This window comes from Lagopus leucura, unplaced genomic scaffold, assembly GCF_019238085.1.
Source record: "Lagopus leucura isolate 7727_CA_CO unplaced genomic scaffold, USGS_WTPT01 98-5_obj-0_obj, whole genome shotgun sequence".
Taxonomy (NCBI): Eukaryota; Metazoa; Chordata; class Aves; order Galliformes; family Phasianidae; genus Lagopus; species Lagopus leucura.
In genome coordinates, this window is record NW_024967725.1 from 1 (window position 1) to 22705 (window position 22705).

Genomic DNA, 22705 nt, shown 5'->3' on the forward strand with positions numbered 1-22705 from the left:
TCCCGCCGCGCGCCTGCGCGTTCTCCCGCGCGGCCTCCCGCTGTCCGCCCGCACGTGAGGGGCTCCGCCGGGCCCCGCGGGGGGGCGCCGTTCTCGCGCCGCGTCCCGAGCGGACGCCGCGCCCGGCCCTGCGGGTCCGCGGGACGCGACGGCGGGCGGTCGCCGCGGCAGCCCCGGGGGCGTCCCCATGCTGAAGGGCCGCCGCTCCCACGGGGGACGCTTCATCCTGAGGGGAAGTCCCGGCCCCGAGGGGACGTCCTGTCACTGACGGGGGGGGCGTCTTGCCTCCAGGGCCGCGCGCGTTTCTGCCGAGAACTGAAATCTCCGCTCCCGCTCTGAGGGCGGCCAAAGCAGCCGGACCCACGATCAAAAGGAGACATGCCTCGGTTGCCTCCTGGCAGCCGTGGCTCCTCGACCGACCGCCGCCTGCGTTTTAGCCCTTCAGCCTTAGGCCACGAGTAAAAAGCTGCTCCGGCGTGAGCTCAGGGGTGTGTGGTGGGGTAACGCAGCTTCTGATGGCGCGCGGTGAGCAGCTGGAGGGACCGGGGAAGGGTCGGTGCTGCTGGGTGCCGTGCAGTGCTGGTGGCTGGGCTCCGGAGCGCACCGGACTCGCGCTGACAGGAGGAGGAGAGCAGCAGCAGCAGCTTTATGAATGCTCGGGGCATTGAGCTTGAAACGGTGAAATGTTGCAACCCAGAGCCTGCCCCGAGCCTGCTGCAGGACCAGCTGCTGCTGTCCACTCTTCTGTCATGAGGGAGGAAACACCTCGCCTTGTGTTACGCTAGAAAAGCAGGCGGGAGGGATTTGCAGCCACAGCTTTTCAGCAGACGGTCTTCTTCCTCTGCTGTCAAATAGAAATACAGTTGGGTAAGCAGCAAGGCCAGAGATGAAACCCAGGAGTCACGACCTTCTTTTCCCCACCCCAGCCACCAGCATCATTACCTTCCCTCCCATGACCTTGCCGAGCTGCACCCAATTAGGGAGCTGGGAAGGCAGAGGGGTCAACGCTGGCGGCGTGCAAATTTGGAAGTAGGATGTCCCAGAGGTGACGCTTCCCGTGGAGACAGAGAAGTGCTTGTGCCCCATTCAGGAGCACTCGCATCTGGGATATGCTGTCCATCCTGCTTCAGAGCTCTGGGCTCGTGGTGCATGCAGCTAGAAGCCTGCCTTACAAAAGGAAACCAGGACAGCTCAGCTTGGCTTGTCCAGCAGAGAGAAAGCAAAGACGAAATACGATTGCTCTATCAGCTCGAGTGGAGAAAGGAGATAAATTTCAAGGAAGGGACAGAGCTGTTTGGAGCTGAATTGTAGCAAAAGAAAAGGTTATTAGCTGGCCTTTAATACACAAAATTAGGGGATGGTTTCTAATTCATTGCAGGAAAAACTTTCAGCTTGTGTCCTTGCAGCTGTAAAGCAACAAGAGTTTGGCCAGGCCTGCTCTGGTAGGGTGCAGGGCCATTTGGAGCCCCTTATCCTCACAGCATACGTTTGGTGCAATCTGGTCGTAGAAGCCTGAGATTCAATGGCCAGTGTTCATGAATGTGGCAGCATGGCCTTGGCCATTGAGCTGTCATTAACCCCTTGTTTCTTCTGCCCTTAGGTCACATCCCTGCTGTGACAGAGATGGCCCAGGTATGCATATGAGGCTGGTCTTAAATTGTTGAATCTCCAGTTAAAAGCAGTTTTGTCATCTTGCTCCTGCAGCTTTTAACCCTTACTCTATCCTAACACCATTCTGTGCATAGCCTCCATATGCCTTTCTTTTTCTAGGATGGACAAGACGAATTCCCACAGTTCTGTAATGGTCTGGCTCTTGCCTAGGTGATGTTAGAAATCTGTCAGTGCATTGATTGACAGAATTGCATGAGCTTTTCACAAAGTGTGCCTGCCTTCTGGAGAAAGTACCTAGCCCTAGAGCGCCTGGAAGTCACCTCCTACAACTTTGACTCACAAACCTTTGACTGTTTCAGTTGTGCCCTGCAGCGCTCTGCCCTGCCTGTGGCTGGCAGTGAGCACTCCCATGAAAGAGCTGGCAGGAAGGAAGCACGTGCTGGCTGATCACATCTCGCTGTAGTTCATCATCTGTAATCTTGACCCCAGCTTTTATTATCAGAGAGGCACCATTTGGCATAATGGCATTTTTGTTGTCATTGTTGTTTGCAACCTTCTCTTTCTAGATCAGTGTTTAGACTGCAAACTCTTTGAGATAGCCCCATGTTTCTATTCTGTGCTGGTGCAACACTTGACAAAAAGCTTCTGACCTGCAGCTGCAGCATGTTAGAGCTGTGGTCGAACAAGCAGAAAGTGAGACAGAGATTTAATTTGTTTTCAAGCCCCTCCTGTTCCCCACCGCTAATCACACACTGCTAGTGTGGTAAATACCAGCAGCCTGGTTTTCTTATCCACTGCCAGACCAGAGAGGAAGAAGATGAGGAAGGCATGAACTAGAGAGCTAGAGGAAGGGAATGGTCTGGCAGCCAAAAAAATGGCTTAAATCCATAGGCTTCCTGTGAGGAAAGGCAAACAGAGGGTCAAAGTCCGCTTTAGAAAGAGGCAGAAGCACTGGAATCACTAGCCAAGACCTCAGAAGAGTAGAGAGGGGCATGAAGCACTGTGGAACTGTTCTCAGGAAAGTCTTCAAGAGTGATGGCAAATGTGGTGAAATGTGGTGAAAGCCTCAGGCGTGCTGAGGTGACAGCAGATCCAAGTTGATCCTGAAACTAGGCTGGCTGGGCTCTGATACACCAGAGCCTGTATCATGCTGCTCCGAACAGCTCTGGGGAGCTCTGTTCAAAACAAAGTGAATGCAGCACATTTGTGGGCAATACTGCCAGCGGCCGTTCTTCTGCTCACTCCTGCAGACACCTCAGCACAAAGCCTTGGGCTGGGGCTCTGGCCTCCCCCTGCTCCGCACTAAATATGAGGCTCACTGCAGTAGAAGCATTGTTTTCCCCCTGTTTCACAGTGGTTCCCCTTTGATGTTAATTGTTTGCAGGCAAAGTTTAGCAGAGAGCGTATCTGCTCTCTGGTTCATCTGCTGGTTACTACTGAGCTGCCCAGACCAGTGGAGAAAATGCTTTGATGTTAATGAGCTGCAGACAATTTCACTTAACACCGAGCAGAGCCTGGCATCTCAGAGGTAAGGCTTTCAAGGCAGATGCTACAGCAAGTCTCTCCAACATCCGTTCTGCCATAGGAACAGAAAATACACAAGAAGGCATTAGAGCCGAAATTTGTCTTCTCACCCCATAAGCTATGCACCACACCTGGTATTGTTATGGCCGCAGAGGTACCAGAGACCAGGAAGAAGCAGGAAAAAAAAAATGGCCCCATGAAACAGCATTGCAATTATGGGATTCAGTGGAAATAGGATTCAACCCCCCCTATAAAAAGCCTGCCTCTCAGGTCTGAGTACGCAGAAATGTGAGAAGGGGATGGACTACAAATTGCTGGTTTGCAAGAGTCTGCCTCCTGTGCGGCTTGCAGCAATCCTGCACTGAGAGCAGCACCTTCTCCATCAGCACATCTGAGCAATACAGGCCAGCTGCAATGAAGCAGGACTTACGCAGGCATTCTTGAACAGTCCTCGTACCTTAGTGGACACCCAGTGGGTACCACAGTCTCAGGAGGAGCCTCTCAGGAAACAGTGAATCCCAAGTAGGAACAAAAGCAAGTGAAGAAAAGAAAAAAAACAACGCCACAAATTCAAGCTTGTAATCCACTACAAGTCATCAGCAAAGTGTATTTAACACATCAGGCAAGCTCTGCTTCGAACCACACACTATGAGGCTTCGACTGAAAGAGCGAGCATCCTAGTCCTCTGGGGAGCCCCCGGCCAAGCAGAACCAAATGCAGGCTATGCCTTGTCAAGTAGAGCAACAAATGAGACCTCACTGAAGGTTAAGCAGAAACATGCCTTATTCTGAGGAACTTGGCTTAGCTCCAATATATTGCCTTTGTTAAATGATTTATAGGAACACGAGAGAGATACCGTCTTCTCAGTTTTCTCGCCAGGACAGGATAGTTCCCTGCAGCAAACTTGAGATTACAGAGGTAAAATAATGCAAGCCAGGACTGAATGCTTGTTCTAACACTATTCCAGGGAGGATCTCACGCAAATGTGCGTACCTTATCCTACGCTTAAATAAAGTGTAACAAGGTGTTTTTTTTCCTTTCCCTCAGAACAAATAAATAAAGAAATATAAAGGAATGTGGAATCATACAGCAGGCTGTGATTGGGCCGAAGGGAGAACACGGCAGCTTGGAGAGACTTTGAGAAGATAAACTAACCTTTGACAAGGCATTCAGCTAAACGGCAAAATTCACTCCCAAAAGTCCTCCCACCCCAGCAGAGTTGTGGGCCATGCTTTGCACTGTGGATACAACCCAAAAGCCAGCATGGCAAAGGAGAGGAAACTGGCTGATGAGAGGAAAGCACGGTGCAGCACGTGCTGCGATCCACAGGCACAGGTGAGAAGGGAAATGCTGTGGTTTACACTATTGTGCGGGAGTCTGTGAACCACCATGGGGTGGATAAAGCAGCAACAAGATCCCTGCTCCAGAGTTTCTTGTCCCACATTGAAGCAGATGCATGGAGAAGGGCAGAATGCTATCTAGAAAGTAAAGGGGATCTCTGTTGAGTTTAGGATGGATTTCAGTGCACAAGACAATGTGCCACCAGTAACTGTAATGTTTGTGTAAATAAAAAAGAATGGATTTGGAAGGCGGGCTGAGGTTTCAGAGAGGCGTTTATCCCCATTGAAGAAACAGGCAATCCGGGGGGTTGAACAGTCAGACTAGAAAAGGTCACCTTTGTAACAAAAGGAGGGGCAGATGTAGCAAGGTGCACTTATAACTGATTCGTCTGAACTCATAAGGTGCAGCAAAGTCAGCTTGTTGCTGTTTGGAGGGGATATGGGAACGTTCACTTGAAACTAGAACAGAGCTGGAAGCGCCCAGCTGCCTGCAGCAAACGCTGCCCGAGGTGGTTCCTTTGTAAGCAGAGGCTGTCTAAGGCTGTACCTCCAAACGTCTCAGAGTGGGTTTAGAAACAAGCAAAATAAATAAATAAATAAATAAATAAGCAGGCGGAGCAACTGGAGAATAGTAGATAAAACAAATAATTTACACACAGATGCTCCTAAAAGCCAAACACGACGCATTTTTCTGTGCTGTGTGCACCTAAAGCATTTTGCAAGTACTGTTAGCAAAGCAAAGGATGGGGCTAAGAAGGTCCGTTCTCCTTAAGCTGTTGCTGGGGCTGTGTCCAGTATGCAAGAACTGCAAATCAATCCAGATATGAAAACATTGCATTATTTAATGCTGTGTGCAATCTGCTACTTAAGCCAGTCTTGGTCATCGAGAAGCGAAAACCAGCAAATTAAGTGCCAGCCTCTGAATAGAGATGGGGGAAAATAGGGAAAGAGTACCATAGCCTTCAACCTGTCAAGGATTCCAGAACGCATATGGAAAACTGTCCGTTTTTGTACACGGTGAGCTGACCTTAACTGGTAGTGATCATAAAATGCTTGTTTCCATCACCAAAGATGAGGGAGGTCTCTCAGCTGGAAGTCTCTTTATTTTGTTTAGACTACCAGAGGAATATGCTCACTGAAATGCATCGAACACTGAGTACATACTGCTGAGCACCCGATTAGGACAGTGGAGTGAAAAACAGTTGGAGGACTCAGGGCAGTTGTCAGTGGAGAAAACACAATCATAATGGGAGACATGAGTTACCCCGATAGACTGGGTGGGTGCCATGTCAAAGAATGATGCAAAGACTGTATTTTTAGCCTTGAATGGTTCTTAGAACGACCTCTCAGAGGCACCAAGTAGAGAATGAACTCTTGAGTTAGTCATGGGCAGTGCATGGGAGGCAGTTAGAAATGTAAGAGTGAACAGTAACTCTGTCATAGCAAATACAATGTGCTCAAATTCATCACTGCCGGGAGGAAAAGCGAGAACAAAAGTACTACGCAGTGCGATGCAACTGGAATAAAGGAGATGGGTGCATTCTCCCTCAGAAGGCAGCAAGTAGAAAATTTAGGAAATAATTAAAGAAGGATTTTACAGTAGCTGATGAAAGGACAAAATGCTTGTGAGTGACACCGAGACCCTGTGTTTAAAGCTTCAAATATGCCATCAGTCAAAATATGCTAACGAAGAATTATCTCCAAATATGGCACAGATGCACAGCTGATGAAGAAGGCATTCTGAAGTAAAAAAGACATCCTTCCACAAGTGTAAGTTGTGGCCAAAGATTAAGCAGAGAAAATCCCAAATTCTGGCAAGTTAAATAAAAAACCCGCCACACATTTAGGCCAGCCAAAATCATTTTCGAACTGCAGCTTGCTAAAAACAAGATGATTGCTAATAGAAACATGTTTTATGCAGCAGGAGGAAGGCTACAGGGAACAGGGGGCCCAACAGCAAATTCTGAGGGACGGACAGCCAAGAGAGGCAACTCCTCCAGAGCCTACAATTAGGAATTAGCTGCTAGCCAAAGCAGTACAAGAGAGAGTGAGCAAAGACAAAACCGAGCCCTGCTTCAGCAACCTTGCTTCTGCACGGAGATGTTTAGAGATGTTGATAGAGATGGGGATTAAGGGAGCAGCTGTCCATAGCAGCAAGAGATGCTGGCTGCTGTCACCCCTTCCCCCAGTTGCTACTGGCTCTCCAGAGATCCTGTCCCGCTCTGACCTACTCCTTTGATCCAGGCCATTAATAGCACTGCCTTCTTTAGAGTCTGACTCCAGCAGCACCTGAAGGACACTGACTTATTCATTGTCCCCTGGTGGCAGCTACAGTTCACAGCCAGACACATCCTGCAGGTCCCTTTAGTCACATGAGATAGTCGGCAGCACCGTGCTCACTTGTGAAAATGGACCAAAGTGGTCTGGCTGCCCCATAGCCCCATAGCCAGGCTTCAAAGCCTAAGGAGCTCAAGCACAGCCTGAGCTAGTTCCTCATGCATTTACTGTGCATTGTCCCAATGGTTATGATCCTATCCATCATACACTTAACTCGTATTTTTAACCAGCCAAGTGCGTTCACCCTACTAAACTCAACCAGAAGCATTAGAAATGCACACTCCATGTCCCAGTGCAGGGCTGTGTCCTGAGGTTCCACAGGCAGACCTCATCTGGTCCACGCATCTTCAGTGCACAGCACCACGTGTGCTGCGTGCACCTCAGGAGACCCGAGATGGGCTGCAGGCGTCACACTTGTCAGGGTGTCTGACTCACACTGCCAAGCACACACCCTCTCAAGCTGCATGGCCTGAGCTGCTACCCTTGCTTTTTCAAGCCTGTGCAACCTTGTCATAGCAAACAAGTGCCATGTAGGAATCCCTTTGCCCCCAGGTGCTTGGCAGGGCTCCTTTCTTCAGGACAAGCCCCAGCTGTCTCCAGGTAACAGCACGAGTGCATTTTTCGCCGCTTCTCCACACGCTTCCCGTCTCTAAAAATAAGCTGTTTAAAGATGCAGTTCTCAGTGCTCACCTGGGAACGCAGCCTGTCCCCAAGTACCGATAAGATCACGATTTCACAACCTCTCAGCTCACCTCCTGAGTGAGCCTTCCAGCCACACTCAGTTCACCCCACGTGGCATTTTCCCATGGGCTCGTGGCCTCCCCAGCGTTACGCCGGGAGGTGCTAAGCCCGTTTGTCCCAGCAGCCTATGGCTCCGTTGTCACCTAAGCAGCATCTTCTCAGGTTAAACTAGAGACACCATAGCATGGTTGTGTCCTGAGAAAGGGCAGCAGAAGGGCCCTGGCTGGCTGTTCTGGGGCCGGCTGCACACCAGGCACGGCCATGAGCATATGCTGTGCTGTCTCTAAGGCTACAAGAAGAATACAGAGCAGAAATTGTGCAATTATAGGAGCCTTTAATTTCCCAGTGAATGCCAGGCAATAAACAGCAGCAGAATGGCAGGGCTCAGGTATCCAACAAAAGAGAAGGAGAATTTCCTTATTGATTTACCACAAAGTGAAACATAACGTTATTTCAGCTGTGGTTTTAGCAAGCAGTAATGTTGCCCTGGGAGCCCTGCAGAGAGGAGTGGGCATCCATCAACACACAGAGCGCGCTGGGGAGGGGAACCAGCCATGGTCAGAGCCCAGCAATGGGTTTTACCGTCACTCAGTGGGGACACAGGGAGCAAAACTCAGCAAAATATCAATGAGGGAGGACATTTGCTGGAAACTGAAGAAATGGAAACACTGCAGGATGAATGCAAAACAGCAGTGTGGTTCTCCTGTGAAAAAGGAATGGCATGATGCTCAGATGCATCAGACAAGTTATTTTTAGCAGAGACAGAAACATCACCATCACTGCGTGAGGCTTTAGGAGACTTCTTCCAGAATATCCTTGCAGCTCTGCATCCAGAAAGGATGAGCTCCACTGCACACAAAGGCTGTGAGCTGCATGGATACTGAGACAGACCAGCCCCAGCTGACAGGCACACAGACCGTGCTGCAGCTCCTGGCTGGCCAGGTGTCCTGAAGGAGGTGCTGCTTCAGCCCCAGGCCTCCAGGCTTCTGCTGGTCTATGTGAAGATAAAGAAATAATCATTTCCTTCTTAACTAGCTTCTAAGAGTGCTGAGGTATTCCTTCCTTCTTCTGAAGCACTAGAGACCAGTGCTGGACCTCATGCCCCAGTGCTCCCAGCATTACCCTCCCAGAGGTCTGCTCACATAAGGCTTAGCACAAAAAAAACCAAACCAAACCAAAATGAAAACACAGCAGTTACATTTTCTGTGAGTTTTCCTTTTTTCTTTTCTTCTTTTTTTTTTTTTTTTTTTATACTTCTCCAAATTTGGGACTATTTCCTACATCCTATGCCATTTTTCTCACAAATTCCTTGCTACCACCAGACAGTAGATCTGATGGCCACTTGCTTCCTGGGACATTACAGCTGCAGACTTTTCTATAGGAAGACTCAGAAAGCATTAGCAATACCTGGTTACTGGCTGGAGCAGACATTCAATTTAGAGGCACCTACAACACATCCATTGCATCCTTACACACAATTGCTTATGGGATGGCCCTGGAAGAATATCCCAATGTGAGCAAAAGGACACGAGGTGTCTGCAAAGCAGCTGTAGGAGGGAGCATGGAAATGAACCTTTCAGCTGCACAGATTTAAAGCACACACAACTCCTGGCTGTCCACCAGGGCCAGGGGGAGATTTGGGGCAAGTGATGTAGGACAGCAGAGATGCTGGAGCCTTAGAACAGGATAAGCATCCCTCCCAGTTCTCGAGGGGACCTCTGAGCTTGGAGGAGTGGAGTCGGCCTGAACCCCAAGGGCTGGGATCCTAGAGGAGGAAACCATTGCAGACCATGAGGGGCTCTGCACAGTGTGGTTGGTGTCTGTGTTTTCAGGCTGAGCATCACAAGTCAGGTCCTATCAAGCTTGCCCACCCCCATGGTGATGTGGGTACTTGGTCCTGGGCAACACCCCCCTCCCCCCCCCCCCCAAGGCCCCAAATAACCTTGTCTGAGGAGCCTTTGCCACCAGCTGGGCGACAGGAAAACACCTTTCTGCAGCTCTCACAGCCTCCACAACAGACTTTAAATCAATAACCTCAGAACACAAGGCCAGGTTACTGCGAACGGAAACCATTAAACTGCAACACAGGAGGATAAAGCCAGCCTCCAGCACTTGAAAGATTTATAGGGCGCAACAGCAGGGTGTTAATTCTTTTGGCAACACAAACGCTTTCACACCCACTGCTTTCCCTCAGCCACAGGAGCAAGGAGAGGGGACCACATGCAGCCCAGAGATGTACAGGCACAGTGATGCTGTGCTCATGGGGCTGCCTGAATGCCCGGAAACCATGGGGGCCAATTCCCTCCTGGCCACTAGCACATAAGGCTCTGCTACACATGTCTAGTTGTGTCCACAGAGCACCTCACTCAGCAGGGTGCAAAGGCCCAACCAAGGGCTCTGTAGAGCTGCATTCCCATTGACACCCCATTGCATGCAGCCACCTCCTCAATTTCTTCCCTGGACAAAGTCCGGGGCCAGGCAGGGTGGGAGACCACATCAGAGCCTCACTTCACATACCTGGGGTACCAGGAGGACGCCTGCCCAGAGCTAAGTCAGGGCTCATGCCACCCAGGATGCAGACAGAAGCAAGGCTTTGCCTCTCCAAAAATCACTGCACTTCCCAGAGACCTATGCACATAGTGGTGGATCTTGTGATCTTGTGATCTTGATCTCTGCCCATCAGCCCCATCCCCTGTAGGGTGCAGGTGGCTGCAGCCTCTCTTCAGTTGCAGCCTCTACTTCAAGGGACAAGGTGTCAAACCCCTCTTCCGGTGAACAGGAGCACAACCAAGCAGCAGTCTGGAAGGGGACACACTACCACCCTTGCACACGTGGTCCCCTGTGCTGCTGCCACAGTGGAGGGCTGCAGCCCCCATATCCCATTGGAGCAGCTGTGGATGGGGATCTTGTACTGCCCCTGCGTGGCCACCACGGGAGGTGCACGTGGCCCCAAAACCTACAGATAGCCAGAGACCGAGAGACAGAACTTGTTCACCCCGTTAGGCCATTTAGGGGCTAACACAGGGACTGGAGTGCCTCGGCCCCCATCCTGCCCCACTTCCCAGACATCCCAAACCCAAGGAGTGCACGGTGTTAAAAGGTATCTGTACCCTTCCCTCTCCCAGGGCCAGACCTAAGGAGCCTCCTGCCCACCTTGAGCACTCAAGGGACCACATCAAGGAGACAAGGCAGAGCTGGGTTTGGGCATCCACATTTATTACATGGCTCGGCAAGCCCGAGGCTGCCACTCACCTAGGCCCTTCCAATTGATGGGAAACTGCCCGTCCTCCTTAAATACTGGTTATAAAACAATTTTTTTTCCTTTTTCTTTTTCTTAAAAACCTCATCTTTCTCTCCACTTTTTTTGTCTTTTGTATTTGAGTATAAAAGCAGGGGCGGGCGCTCCGCCATGCTTGCTGCTACCTCCGCAGGCTGCGCTGTGCCTGCCGCAGCAGCGTGTCGAAGTCCAGCGAGTCGAACTTGCTCTTCACAGGGGCTGGATCGAAATCCTCTCGGTTGGAGTCTGAAAGATACAGGGAGAGCCTGCCCTGAGCCACATCTAAAATCGGTGCTGGGCTGGGAGAGAATGCAGGGGGGGAAGGGGCTGGCGGGGGATCCAACCACCCACCGAATGCATGTGGGAAGGAAGGGATCCAGGGTGTAACTCACCCAGGTCAGCATAGTTCCTCCTGCAGAACTGCCGGCGGCCACCAAAGCACAGATCAAAGGGCTGCTCATCCGGACGTCGCAGCTTGTGGCCGCTCTCAATGGCAGCAAAGGCCTCCTCAGCATAGCGATAGGTGACAAAGCCGTAGTTGTCCCTGGAAGCAAGAAGGAGATGAGCATGGGCACAGTCACACCATCCTCTTGAGGAGCTGGGAAAGACCAAGGAGAGCTCTTACCCCTCGGAGCGGAAGTGCAGGGTGCACTCCTCGATGTCCCCAAACACTGAGAAGCGGTGCCGCAGCTCCGACCGTGTCATCCTGCTGGGGATCTTGCCAATGAACACAACTCGCCGCTCCTCCTGCGGGCAGGGGCACCCTTCTGTGAGACGATGACCTAAGGAGCCCCAAATCCAGCTTCCCAGCCCCACAACACATCCAGCGTTCATAGAATCATCAATGCTGGAAAAGACCTCTAAGACCATCTAGTACAATCGTTGACCCACCACCACCGTAGCCACTAAACTACATCCCTAAATCCACTCACTATTGCACGTTCCTTCTGGAGGATCCTCTGCCTTTGGTAGTGGTCCTGTGCATCGTAACTGTATCTGTAGAGCAGAAAACAAACTTGTGAGCTGTAGGGTCGAGGAAGGTGTTGGAAGAGAGTTATCTCAGGAGCAAGACACGAGGGAGACACCTAAGGAGTAGGTGTTCTGTGAAAGGGACCATACTCACCTTCTCCTTCTGTTACTCCTCCTGCAGGGAGAGGGCGAACGGGAGCGGGACTGCCTGCGGGACGGGGACCGGGAGGAGTAGGAGGATGAGGAGGAGGAAGAGGAGGACCTGTCTCGGGACCTGCCACATGACCCGCAGCTGGAGCGGGAAGACGAGCTGTGAGAACATCTCGAGCGGTACCTGCAGGGAAAAAGAGAAAACTCAGCACCTGTGTCCAGCACCACGAGGCTCTGGGGATGCAAAAGAGCTCCATTCTGCCAAAACACCCAGCACGGCACATGGACAGGACATATCAGTATCCTCAGGGTGAGCCTGGCTATGGAAACATCTGCCCATGTTTGCCATGGGGAACAAAGGCACTATAAAGGTGCTGCTCCAAACCTAACAGCCTAAACGGAGTAGGATCTCATTACACAACCTCTGAAGAGCAAGACATGGGTATATGGGAACCATTCAGCATGGCTGCAACCAGGTAAGGATCCAGAGAATGTGGAGCTCTGAACTCTACATGGCACACAACGCTAACGGAGCCACTGCACCTGCATAGCACCCAGCAGCCGCCCCAGTCAAGAGCTGAGTGCCTCCAACCATACACACCATGGGCCATGGCATTCACCCCATATGGGCTTCACTGCCCACAGCCCCTGGCCTCCAAGCAAAGGTGCAGCACCCCAAACCCTCCAGGGCCAAGCTGCGCAGCCTCCAGTCAGCAGCAAGGCGCACACACTGCCCACAGCTGGCCCCTGGCATTGACAAACCCAAGACCCAAGCCCAGGGAGCGGCACATAGCTTTTGGGGGACAGCAGGTCAGGCTGACATCACCCATGGGGACACTGGACAGTACAGTGTTTAGGAAAAGGGGACAGAGGGAGTCCCAGCCCAGCTGGGTTGAGTGGCAGGGACACATTCTTGCAACACGCAGATGTACAAAGGCTCCAAAGAAAGTTACCCTGCAGGTGCCTTGATAAGGAGTGGGGGGAAGCAGCAGAACAACAAACCCAGATGGGTTGCTCCCCTGCTCACCCCCAGCAGCTCCCCGCTGTGCCTGCAGCTTTTCTCATTCCTACATTTAGGGCTATACCAGTACAAACACCTGCATTCATCCCAGAGAAAGCACCCAAAAGCCAAGGCATAACCAAGGGCTCACGTGTGTGCTAGCACATGGTGGGGCTCCAGGAGGGGCAAGGAGGCCTTGTCCAGAGGGGGACTCAGACAGAACTCTAACTGCTTAGCTGCTCACCCCTTCAGAGGGACCACAGGGAAACACCTTTGCAAAATATCAGCCACCAGGCAACACCCAAAGAGCAAGCCGACCCCACTCTGCCACTTACCCTCGCCACCGCTTGGGCGGTGGGGACAGTGACCGTGACCGGGACCGGGAGGATGAGGATGATGACGAAGACTCGCTGGCTCCATCCGAGCTGGAACTGAAGGAGCGGCTGGCCCGGCTGCGGCCGGCCCTCCAGCTGCCCGCAGAGGGGCTGGGCGAGTCCTGCGGTCTCCGGTAGCAGCGCAGGGACTTCTTGGCAGCAACACGGCCAGGCTGGGTGCTAGGGGTCCACACCTCCTGGTCCCGGCAGGGAGACGCAGCCGGGGATAGGAGCACTGAGGTGGCGGGGCTGTCACCCCCGGTGACGGCCTTGCTGGGGACGCTAGTCCGATAATCCAGGGGGGTTGGGCAGGCAGCCCCTGGGGACTCCTGGCTGGGACCCACTGAAGTGGCGGGGGCCGGCTTGGGCTGGTCCAGCGTCCGTTTGGTTAAGGAGGAGATGGGCTTGATGGTGATGTCCCGGTGGTGTTTGACGTTCCAGCGGGAGCCGCTCTCAGTGGCGGGGTGCTGTGTGCCAGCAATGCTGCTGTTCTCCAGGCGTGTTGTGCGTGGGATGCAGTAGTCATGGTCACCTGAGCAGACGTGGCTGGGGGCTGCGCTGCCAGGTGCTGGGCTCCTCCCCTGGAGCTTGCTCTGGGGCAGGGGTTTAGCTTTTGTGAGCTTGGTGGTCCTCTGACTCCCTTCCTGAGGTGCCGACGCAGGTGACTTGGTCTTGGCCAGCAGTGAGACAGTGGGCAGCGGCTTCCAGAGCTGGTGGGGAGGGGTCGCTGGGGGGGGTGAGTCCTGCAAGAGTAGCACAGAGATGTTAGGACAGGAATCCTGATGAAGAAAAGAGGGGAGCACCCTCATTGCAATCCACCTGGCTGGAGACCTCACCCAAGCTCCCAGCTCCCCTCAAGCCCTGGGTTCCCCTCCAGGCAGCTCCCAGCCCCACAAAAGCCCTTGATAAGGCTCCAGGTGCTCCCCTCCCTGCTCCTGGGCGTCACCTGCCACGTTGGCCAGCTCCGAGGCCTGTAGGCTGTCCGGGGGCTTCCTCTCTGGCTGGGGCTCCGACCTGAGAAGGGGAAAGGAGCTCTGTAAGAAGCAGCTGCCTCCAAATTCTGCTCTCAGGGACACCTGCACCCACCCAAGCTGCCTTAATAGGGGGCACACGATATCCAAGAGCTACAAAGACAGACCTTGCAGATCCCAGTCCTACATCGGTCTGTCAGGATTGAACAGCCCAGGGCTGCCCCAGGGCTCCATGCTGAGGCACACGGAGAACCCTGTACTCACCCAGCACTCCTCACTGGCCGCCTTTCCTCAGGGGGCTGCACAGGAGCCTCCTCCTTCTTGGCTGAAAAGAGAATGGGTGGGTGAGAGCAGAGCTGGAAGGCAGCAGACAGACTGTGAACATGAGGAAGAGGTTTCAAGGCATCCCCGCCCTCTGTAGAGCTTCTGCCTTTTCTTCCCCCACTTCTTCTTCCCACCATCATCTCCTCAGCTGCCCCAGAGATGTCAAAACAACTGACTCAAGACAGAAAGGAAACAAAGGCAGAGAAGCCCCTGGGCAAGGCAACCACACAAGGTACTATCATTTTAGGAGCACATGCAGCACAAGGACATGGAAGACCCCACAGGGGACAACATGCTGCATCCTCACCTTCAGATTTCTCAAACTGCTCCAGCAGGCTGGACAAGTCAGCAGCTTCGATCCCTGGACCAGGAGAGAGCACAGGTCAGTTTTGCCTCCACCCTCTTCCCCTGGGCACACTTCAAGCTACAGCAGCTTCAGTGCCTCCCACAGCAGGGACGGGAGCGCCCAGTTCTGCAGTCCAGTTTAGGCACCAGTAAGCCCAGGGTGTAGGCAATGAGGATTTACAAGACTGCCAAACACACTGGCCAAGCCCACAGACACAGCTTTGCCACCCACCCCACTGCAGATCAGCAGCTGGAAGCAGCCCCTGCAGCCCCCCACTCACCAATCTCACTGATGAAGGCCTGCACAATGTCCTGGTTGCTGTCACTGGGCTGTGCAGGGCTGATGAGTGGTTGGTGCCTCCAGGGCCGTGCAGCGGGCGGCTTGCTGCTCTCCCGGCATGGTTTTGGTGGTGGTGCTAGAGCCTGGGTGATGGGCTTGTGGCTGGGTGGCTCCAGTGGGGTCTTGGCTGGCCCCACAGGCTCCTCTGTAAGGCAGGTGCCAGGGGACCCCCCAGCAGGGACAGCAGCAGCTGACACCTCTGCAGGAATGACAGCTGGGGCAGCCTTTGGGAGCTGGACAGGTGCTGCAGGTGGGGGCTCCTCCAAGGGTTGGGAGGGAGCAGCCTCAGTTGGAGCTGGGGCTGCAGGAGGGACCACGCTGGGCTGGGCAGCAGCACCTGATGGAGTTGCTAGTGGCTGGGTGGGGGGCAGAGCCGAGGGTCCCTTGGGGATGGAATTCTCCCCCAACAAACGTGCCTGCCTCCTAGCACTTGATACCCTGCTGACCCCTGGTCTGGCCTGGCTGCCTGCAGTCCCCATCTCACTGCCTGGAGATGGCTGCACAGGGATAGCTGGCAGCTCTGAGGCGGGGGGAGACTGCCCATGCAAGAGGGCCGTGCTGGGGCGGCCACTAGCTGGGACTGAAGAGACTGCTGCACCCTGCAGTGCAGGATCACCGTATGCCATAGGAGGCACTGGAGGTGGTGGAATGGGGATGCCTGGCCAGTAGGATGGGGGGGCCCAGCCCACGGGGCCATAGGGGCCACCGGGGATGAAAGGTGGGGGGGGGGGGCAGGGTCGGTGGGGGCCAAGCCAGGGGGGGGGGTGGGAGGCTGGGCACCATGTGGAAAGCGCTGGGGGGCCCAGCGCCAGGTGGTGGGGGCAGAGCATGGCAGCCCAGGGGCTGCGGACCAAAGCAGGGCCAGGAAGGCACAGGTGGATACACGGCATAAGCACCAGTAGTGGCTGGTGGTGGCATCCCAGGGGGAGCTGTCCCAGCAGCTGGGGGCACAGTAGGTGCAACAAAAGGTACTGGTGTCACTGGAGGTGGTGGGGCTGAGGCAGGTGCTGGAGCTGGCGCTGGAACCGGAGCTGCAGGTGCTTTGCTGGCAGGAGGCGGCCCAGCAGGGGAACTGACTGATTTCTCCAGGCTCTTCTGAGCCCTAGCTGTTTCGCTGGGTGGACGTGCAGGTGCCACCAGGCAGGGAATGTCTGCCAGCTCAGTGGGAGGCTCAGGGACGCTGGGCCACTTGCTGACTGCTTGCTTCTTGCCCTCCTTCCCACTGCCCATGCTGGACTGGCGGTGCTGCATGCGCATGCGATACTCCCTCAGGCTCAGGGCCTTGGGTTTGGCCTCCTTGGGCAGGGTCTCACTTGGCTCTGCTGTGGGCACACTCTGGGTGGGCTCCATGCCTACATCCTGCTTCGGCATCCCAACAACTGGCTGTTCAGCCCCTTTGTCCTCCTGCTCCACCGGGCTGGGTTGCTTCCCTGCTAGTGGCTCCTCCGTGGTTTTCTCCACAGGCACTGCAGACTCACCCTTCTCCAGCACTGTGTCTGTCATTTCTGGCTCCAACTCTTTTGGCAGCTCCGGGGGCTCCTTCGTGGGCAGGGAGGCCCCTGCTGTGCCCCGGGGGCGGCCACGTGGCTGTGGTGCCCGATCAGCATGCAGCTCCATCTGCCCCTCCTTCCGTGCTTGCTCCAGTTGCCGAGCCAGGAAGTCAGAGACCTGCAGCGAGGGCCGTGCTGCCCGCCGTGACCTGCCTGAGCGCAGCCGGTGTGCCATGCAGTCTCTGCCAGGTCGGCCCTCCTCACTTGGACCTTCCTCCACTTTCTTTTTCCGACTCTTCCTTGCTCTCTCACGGCCACGTCCCTTCTCACAGATCTCACGCTTGCTGCTCACTGCAGTCTCCACAGGGGTCTTGCTGTCCAGTGCTGCACATGAGGGCTCCTTCCCAGGTGGTTTCTCCTCCTCCTCCTCCATTCCAGTTTCAGGTGCTGGATCTCCTGGCAGCTCCTCTCCATGCACTGGGATTGACTCTGCGTTGCTCTCTGTGCCCAGTAGCTGGGGCTCCAAGTCAGGGAAGTCGGGGGCCAGGGGCTGCAGCACCACGGGGATCTCCATGTTCTCACCTTCCCTGGGTACGATCTCCAGCACAACGGGACCGCTCAGTAGCTCCTTGGCCATGGGCTCACTCTCGGGGTCCACACACACAGTGAAGGTGGGCAGGCAGTAGGGATGCATGGACTTTACCAGCTCGCTCAGCGACACATCGCCTGTGTTGATGACACAGGGGTCTTCATGCTCCTCTGCCACCACCTCGGGCACATTCGTGGAGAACTCTGCAGCCTCCATGCTGCTGTCCAGCTCTGGGCTGGAGGCAGCCTCCTCATCTTCCTCCTCCCCGTCACTACGCTGCAGGGGGAGCTGCTCATGGGCACGGGGCCGCCCCTGCTTCCTCTCCACCCGCGGGGTGCTGCATGTTTGCTTCTTTGGTGGTGGTGGGTCCTCCAGGCCGTGAGCAATGCGGTCCCAGGCCAAGTCCATGTCGGTCTGGAAAGGGGAAACCAGAGCTCACGTCAGCTCCCACCACTTAGTGACGCTCTCTCCCAGCTGCACTGGGGGCATCGCCACCCCAGAACCACTCCTCCAGCTCTCCCTGCTCACCTTCCCAGCTTCAGTTACGCTGCCACCGCTGCTGAGGGACCAGAGACCCTTGGGCTGCTCCAAGGCAGGGCTCTTGCACTCAAGAACTGGCCGGGATAGGCTGAGAAACTTCTGGAACTGGTGGAAAGATGGATAGAGGATGATGCATGGAAGGTACAGAGCTCCCAACGGTGTTGTCACCTCACCCCAGGCTGGTTGTGCAGATTGGCACGGAGCTCCTGAGCCTCCTGTGAATCCCCCACCCTGCCAAACATCACACCTGAAGGCTCAGAAAGGCATTTGAAGTTGAAGAAGAGGCCCCACCACTCACCGAGGGGTTCTCCCGCTCCCGAAGCGAGGTCAGCAGCTCTGTGTCCACAATGGTGTCGAAGGGGGACAGGGTCTCATCATCTGTGCTGTCCAGCATCTCCGTGATGGCAGTGAGCAGGGACAGCTCATTCTGTGCATCCAGGCAGGCCTTGCCCTGCAGGAAGAGCGGGTGGTAGCTCAGAGGGCACTAAGGTACAGCTATGGGGCAGCAGGGCCCCAGAGTGGCCCAAGGCCACCACCATGCACAAGGACCCACCTCGCTTAGGGAGAGGTCCTCAATGATGGAGATGACAGAGGAGTCAAGGTAGTTCTGCATTGTCCCCAGGATCTCCTCAGCCTCTGGAATGGTTTCTGTATCCAGCGACAAGTTCAGGTCATCATCCTCAAAGGAGAAACACTACAGGAAGTGGGGTAAAATGGATCAGCACTCCACAAACCATCATCACACACCTTCAAATGAGCAAGAAGGTCAGAGGGCACCACAGAGACTGTAATCCCTCACTTTCTGGGAAAGTTCACCCCACCCCACCCCAATGCACAAAGCCCTGCAAGGTGCTGTGCCACCAATCCCGGACCCCTTTCTGCCATCACAAGCACTGGACTGGAAGCTCTCACCCAGCAGTTTTGGGACTGGTGAAGAACAGTAAATGAAGCCCAACACATCCCATATTTGTCTGATAGCACTCTGCTTGTGCTCAGTGGGCAGGGGAGATGCACACTTCCCTCCTGCGCCCACAGACCATCACATGCTCCTTTGGTTTTGGCTGTCGGCGCTTCAGATAAGCCCAAAACATTACAAAATGTGCAGGGCTCAGCAACAGGGATGCATCTGACTGTCACTGCCAGGGCTGGAACCATCACTGCTCTGAGCACACAGTGCTCATGACCCAGCATCAAAAATGCTCCTCACTGCTCATCCCCAGCACCCTGGGTCCTCTGTTCTTCCCAGACCCCTGGCACATTGCGGTAAGGCTGCACCACAGCCCTCAGCAGCAGCAGAGGCACAGCATTGGTGCGTTGCCGGCACGAGACAGTGTTTGGGTTCCTGCTTACAGATGGGCTTTGGCAGAGATAACGCAGCTGGGGACAATAAATGCCCCAAGGCCAGAGACCTGGGAGAGCTGGCAGGGAGCTGCCAGGCAGCCTTCCTCCCCCAAAACACAGCCAAACCCCAGCCACACACCTACAGGTCAGCATTATGCAGCCCACTGGTGACATTCCCAGGGTCCTTTCTACAGCGTGAAGAGAAATCAAACCCTCCCACTCCCAGGGTCCTTTCCAGCCCATGAGAAGGCCACGTCCCAGCGCTCCCCAACTCCTTTGACTCAGTGCCTCGCCAGGAGTCCCACAGCCCTGAGTCACCCGTGTTCCCCGGGGACTCTCTTTGATCCACCTGGGGCCGGGCACCTCCTCCTACCCTCGCGTCGGGGCGGGGGCACAAACCCGCCCGGCCTGCTCCCAGCAGAGCCCCTGCTGTGTCCCATGGTTGGTTTTATAGTCACGGGGATGCTAAAAGCATGGGTACGGGCCCTGAGCACACTGCGCCTGGGCACGCATTGGGTACCATCAGTGGGGAAAGCATAGGACGCCCGCAGCCCCAAAGGGAGGGCCAAGTGCACAGTAGGGCTCTCCCACGTACCAAAGTCACAGGCACCACGGGCACGTGCCCACGAGCTGCTCGCCCCGCAGAGCTGTGCAGGGACACGCGTGCCCCGGCTTCGCCCCGGGCAGGGCGGGGAGCTCCGGCGGAGGGCACGGCCCCTTCCAGCGACTGTCAGGGAGCGCCGCGCACAGAGGCAGCGCCGTCCCAAACAGGCATTACGGTGCGAAGGGCGGGGGTACGAGAGCGCGACGAGGGATCTCGATAGGAGTCCGCATCGCAGGCACAGCCGAGGGACAGGAGACAGTGACGCGAGGGGCGGTCTGCAGCACCGCACCGAGCTGGGAAGGGCAGGGACGCGCAGCCCCCCGATGCCCGACCCCCCCGGGTGATCCGCACACACCCGCCGGCCCCGTCCTCCCGTCCCCCCGCTGTTTCCCCAGGCCACTGACACCGCGCACAGCCCGCGCCGACGGCAGCACCCGCCCGCTGCCCGCACACCGCCGGAACCGGGAGCCGCGGGGACCCTCCGGACGACCCTCCCTACAGCCCCCGCCCCGGGGCAGCCCCTGCGGGACGGCCACAGCCCCGCGCTGCGGGCCCGCAACCGGCACACGTGGTGCTGCAGCCGCGGGAGCCGCCCCGGCCTCCACGTGTCACGGCGCGGCCGCTGCCGCCGCCGCCCGCCGCCTACCTGCAGGGGGCTGCCGGCGCGCAGGGGCGGCTGGCGAGAGGCGCCGCCGCCTGCCGGTCCCCGCGAGGCGGCTCCGGTCGAAGCGCCGCAGACCCCGGCCCCAACCCCGGCGGCGGGGAGCACCGCTCCGCCCCGCAGCGCCGCCATCTTGGCGCCTCCGCTCCCAACGCGGCCACTGCCGGGCGCGACACGTGACCGCCGGCGGCCCCGCACTACAGCTTCCGGCAGCCACCGCGCCGAGCCGTCCCGCCCCGCGCAGGGCACGCCGGGAGCGCACCCCTTCGCCGCCGGCACTGCGCCGCGCCGAGGGGAATGACTGGCGGGTGGCGGCTATAGCGACGCGAGGCGGCCATCTTGAGTACTGAGGAGCGCCGTGACTTCGCCGCCATCTTTGTAGAGGGCGAGGGCTGAGGGAGCGGCCCCACCCGTGGCTCGCGGGGGGCGGGGCGGCACGGGCGTCACTGGCGGGAAGCGCCCAATAGAGGCGGGGCGGGAGCGCGTTTTCCCGCGGTGCCGGCTCTGCTGCCCACGTGGGCGCGGGGAACCGGGCCGGGGCTGGGCGGGAGTCGCTCCTTCTCGGAGCGGGGCCTGGCCTCGCCGTGTCCGAGTGTCCCACGTTATACCCCCGCTATCATACTGCTCGACACCGGCTTGTGCCGGGCGCTGCTACGGAAGGCGCCTCCCGTGGCCCCTCTCTGCCCTACGGTGCAAAGATGTGCACGGAAGAGTGCCGTGCCCCGCTGAGAGCGGGGTCCGTGAAGTGCCTCCGGTGTCACATCCACCCCAAAGACCTGCGGGAGCTCTGCTCTGTGCCCTGTCCCCAGCTGTAAGCCTGCCCGGCGCAGGGGAGGTGGCTGCAGAACAACGCACGATGTTATGTGGCTGCGGACGGCATGCAGCTGGTATAGGGAATGCACACAAGTGTCAGACTGGGGCGTTCGGCTCTGTCCTGGTGCCTCAAGTTAAATAAGGCCAAAGTCCCTCTGAATGCTGTCACTTCCTGAGGCTCTCCTTCAACTCCAGGGGTGGAGTGGTGGACTGAGTAATGGGAGCCAACGCACAGCACGGATGTGCTCCGGGGAGCTGTGCCGCGGGATCCCCAGTGGCTGTCGTGAAGGATAACATCCTGGACTCTCCATCTGCCCCATGGGGGGAGAGACCTGTCCGGGCTGCATTTCATCGTGGGATCACAGGACCGAGATGCTTTACTCATCCCCGTGCGCCTGGCCCCTCGGTGGGGCCTGGTCTGACACAGAGCCTCCTTCCTTCCCCCTGCCACAAGGACCTTTGTCTGTGGCTACTCTCCCCGCGTCACCCCCGCCCGGTGCTGGAGTTTGACGCTCCCCCAGCATCGAGCAGGCCGGTGGCGAGGGAGCAGCTCCCCTCCTCCAACTCCTCCTGCAGGCCTGCAGCACCTCCCAAGCTTCTCACGTCCTACAGAAATGCAGGCACAGCCAGTCAGGTTGCTCAGCTCTGCTCTGAGGCCGCGGCCCTGCGTGGGAGCCCTCCTCTCCCACAGTGACCTCAGCCCCCATCCTGGCACGCGCCAGGGCCCCGCAGGGCCGATCCCGCACAGCACACGTGTTGGACCGCAGCTCCACACACGCGGTCCCCCCGCACCACGGCCTCCCTCCCCCGCTACGGCCCAGCGTGTGGGAGCTTTCCCGGGGCTTAACGGGAGCAGCCCGCAAAGGGGGATCAGAGCCACGTGACGCCGAAACTCAGCGGAGAGGAACGTGGATCCCAGCAGGTGGGCGGGCACCGGCTCTTCCAGCAGGGACGGGGGCTCAGATCCCGCGGGCAGCGCGGTGCCGGGCAGCACCAGGAAAGACGGCAGGGCAGGGAGGGGCCTTTCGTCTCCGCCGCGCCCCGCGGATGGTGTCGTGCAGGGAGCAGCCCCTGCGGTTACGCACGGGGCGCCGCGGCCCCGACATGGCGACACCCTCTGGGGCCGACTGAGGGAGGAATGGGGCGCGCGATCCCGTGCGTGCGCGAGCACGGCGGCGGGAAGGGGCGCGCACGCACGCACGCGCGCCTCCGCGGAGGAGGAGGAGGAGGAGGAGGAGGAGGTGGGGGGAGATCCCCGCGCATGCGCCACCGCGCGCCCTCCCGCCCGCTCGCCGCCGCCGGCGCAGCCGCCCCCGCTCCCGCTCCGCCGCCGCGGCCCCCGCCCCGTCCGCACCCCCTCCGGT

The 22705-nt window shown here is 56.9% G+C and overlaps 1 protein-coding gene and 1 long non-coding RNA gene across 6 annotated transcripts; one reads left to right on the plus strand and one right to left on the minus strand.

Moving 5' to 3' along the window:
* Nucleotides 1-190: 190 nt before the first annotated feature.
* LOC122193277 lies at nt 191-6317 on the plus strand. Of its 5 annotated transcripts, XR_006182862.1 has the most exons (5): nt 191-488; nt 1601-1632; nt 2996-3139; nt 4183-4470; nt 6191-6317. It is a non-coding gene; the product is annotated as an uncharacterized LOC122193277 (long non-coding RNA). The 5 variants fall into 5 exon arrangements; XR_006182861.1 differs by lacking the exon at nt 6191-6317 and having other exon boundaries at nt 191-525; nt 4183-5264; XR_006182858.1 differs by lacking the exon at nt 6191-6317 and having other exon boundaries at nt 4183-5264.
* Nucleotides 6318-10748: 4431 nt separating this feature from the next.
* Nucleotides 10749-20934, minus strand: LOC122193278 (peroxisome proliferator-activated receptor gamma coactivator-related protein 1-like). The gene is given in 16 exon segments (XM_042894024.1): nt 10749-11076; nt 11223-11374; nt 11456-11577; nt 11763-11826; nt 11954-12133; nt 13285-14066; nt 14265-14337; nt 14559-14619; nt 14926-14979; nt 15245-16034; nt 16036-17796; nt 17911-18027; nt 18221-18373; nt 18476-18616; nt 20514-20825; nt 20828-20934. Coding segments are annotated over 16 exon segments (4941 nt in total). The 5' UTR covers nt 20903-20934; the 3' UTR covers nt 10749-10972.
* Nucleotides 20935-22705: the final 1771 nt, after the last annotated feature.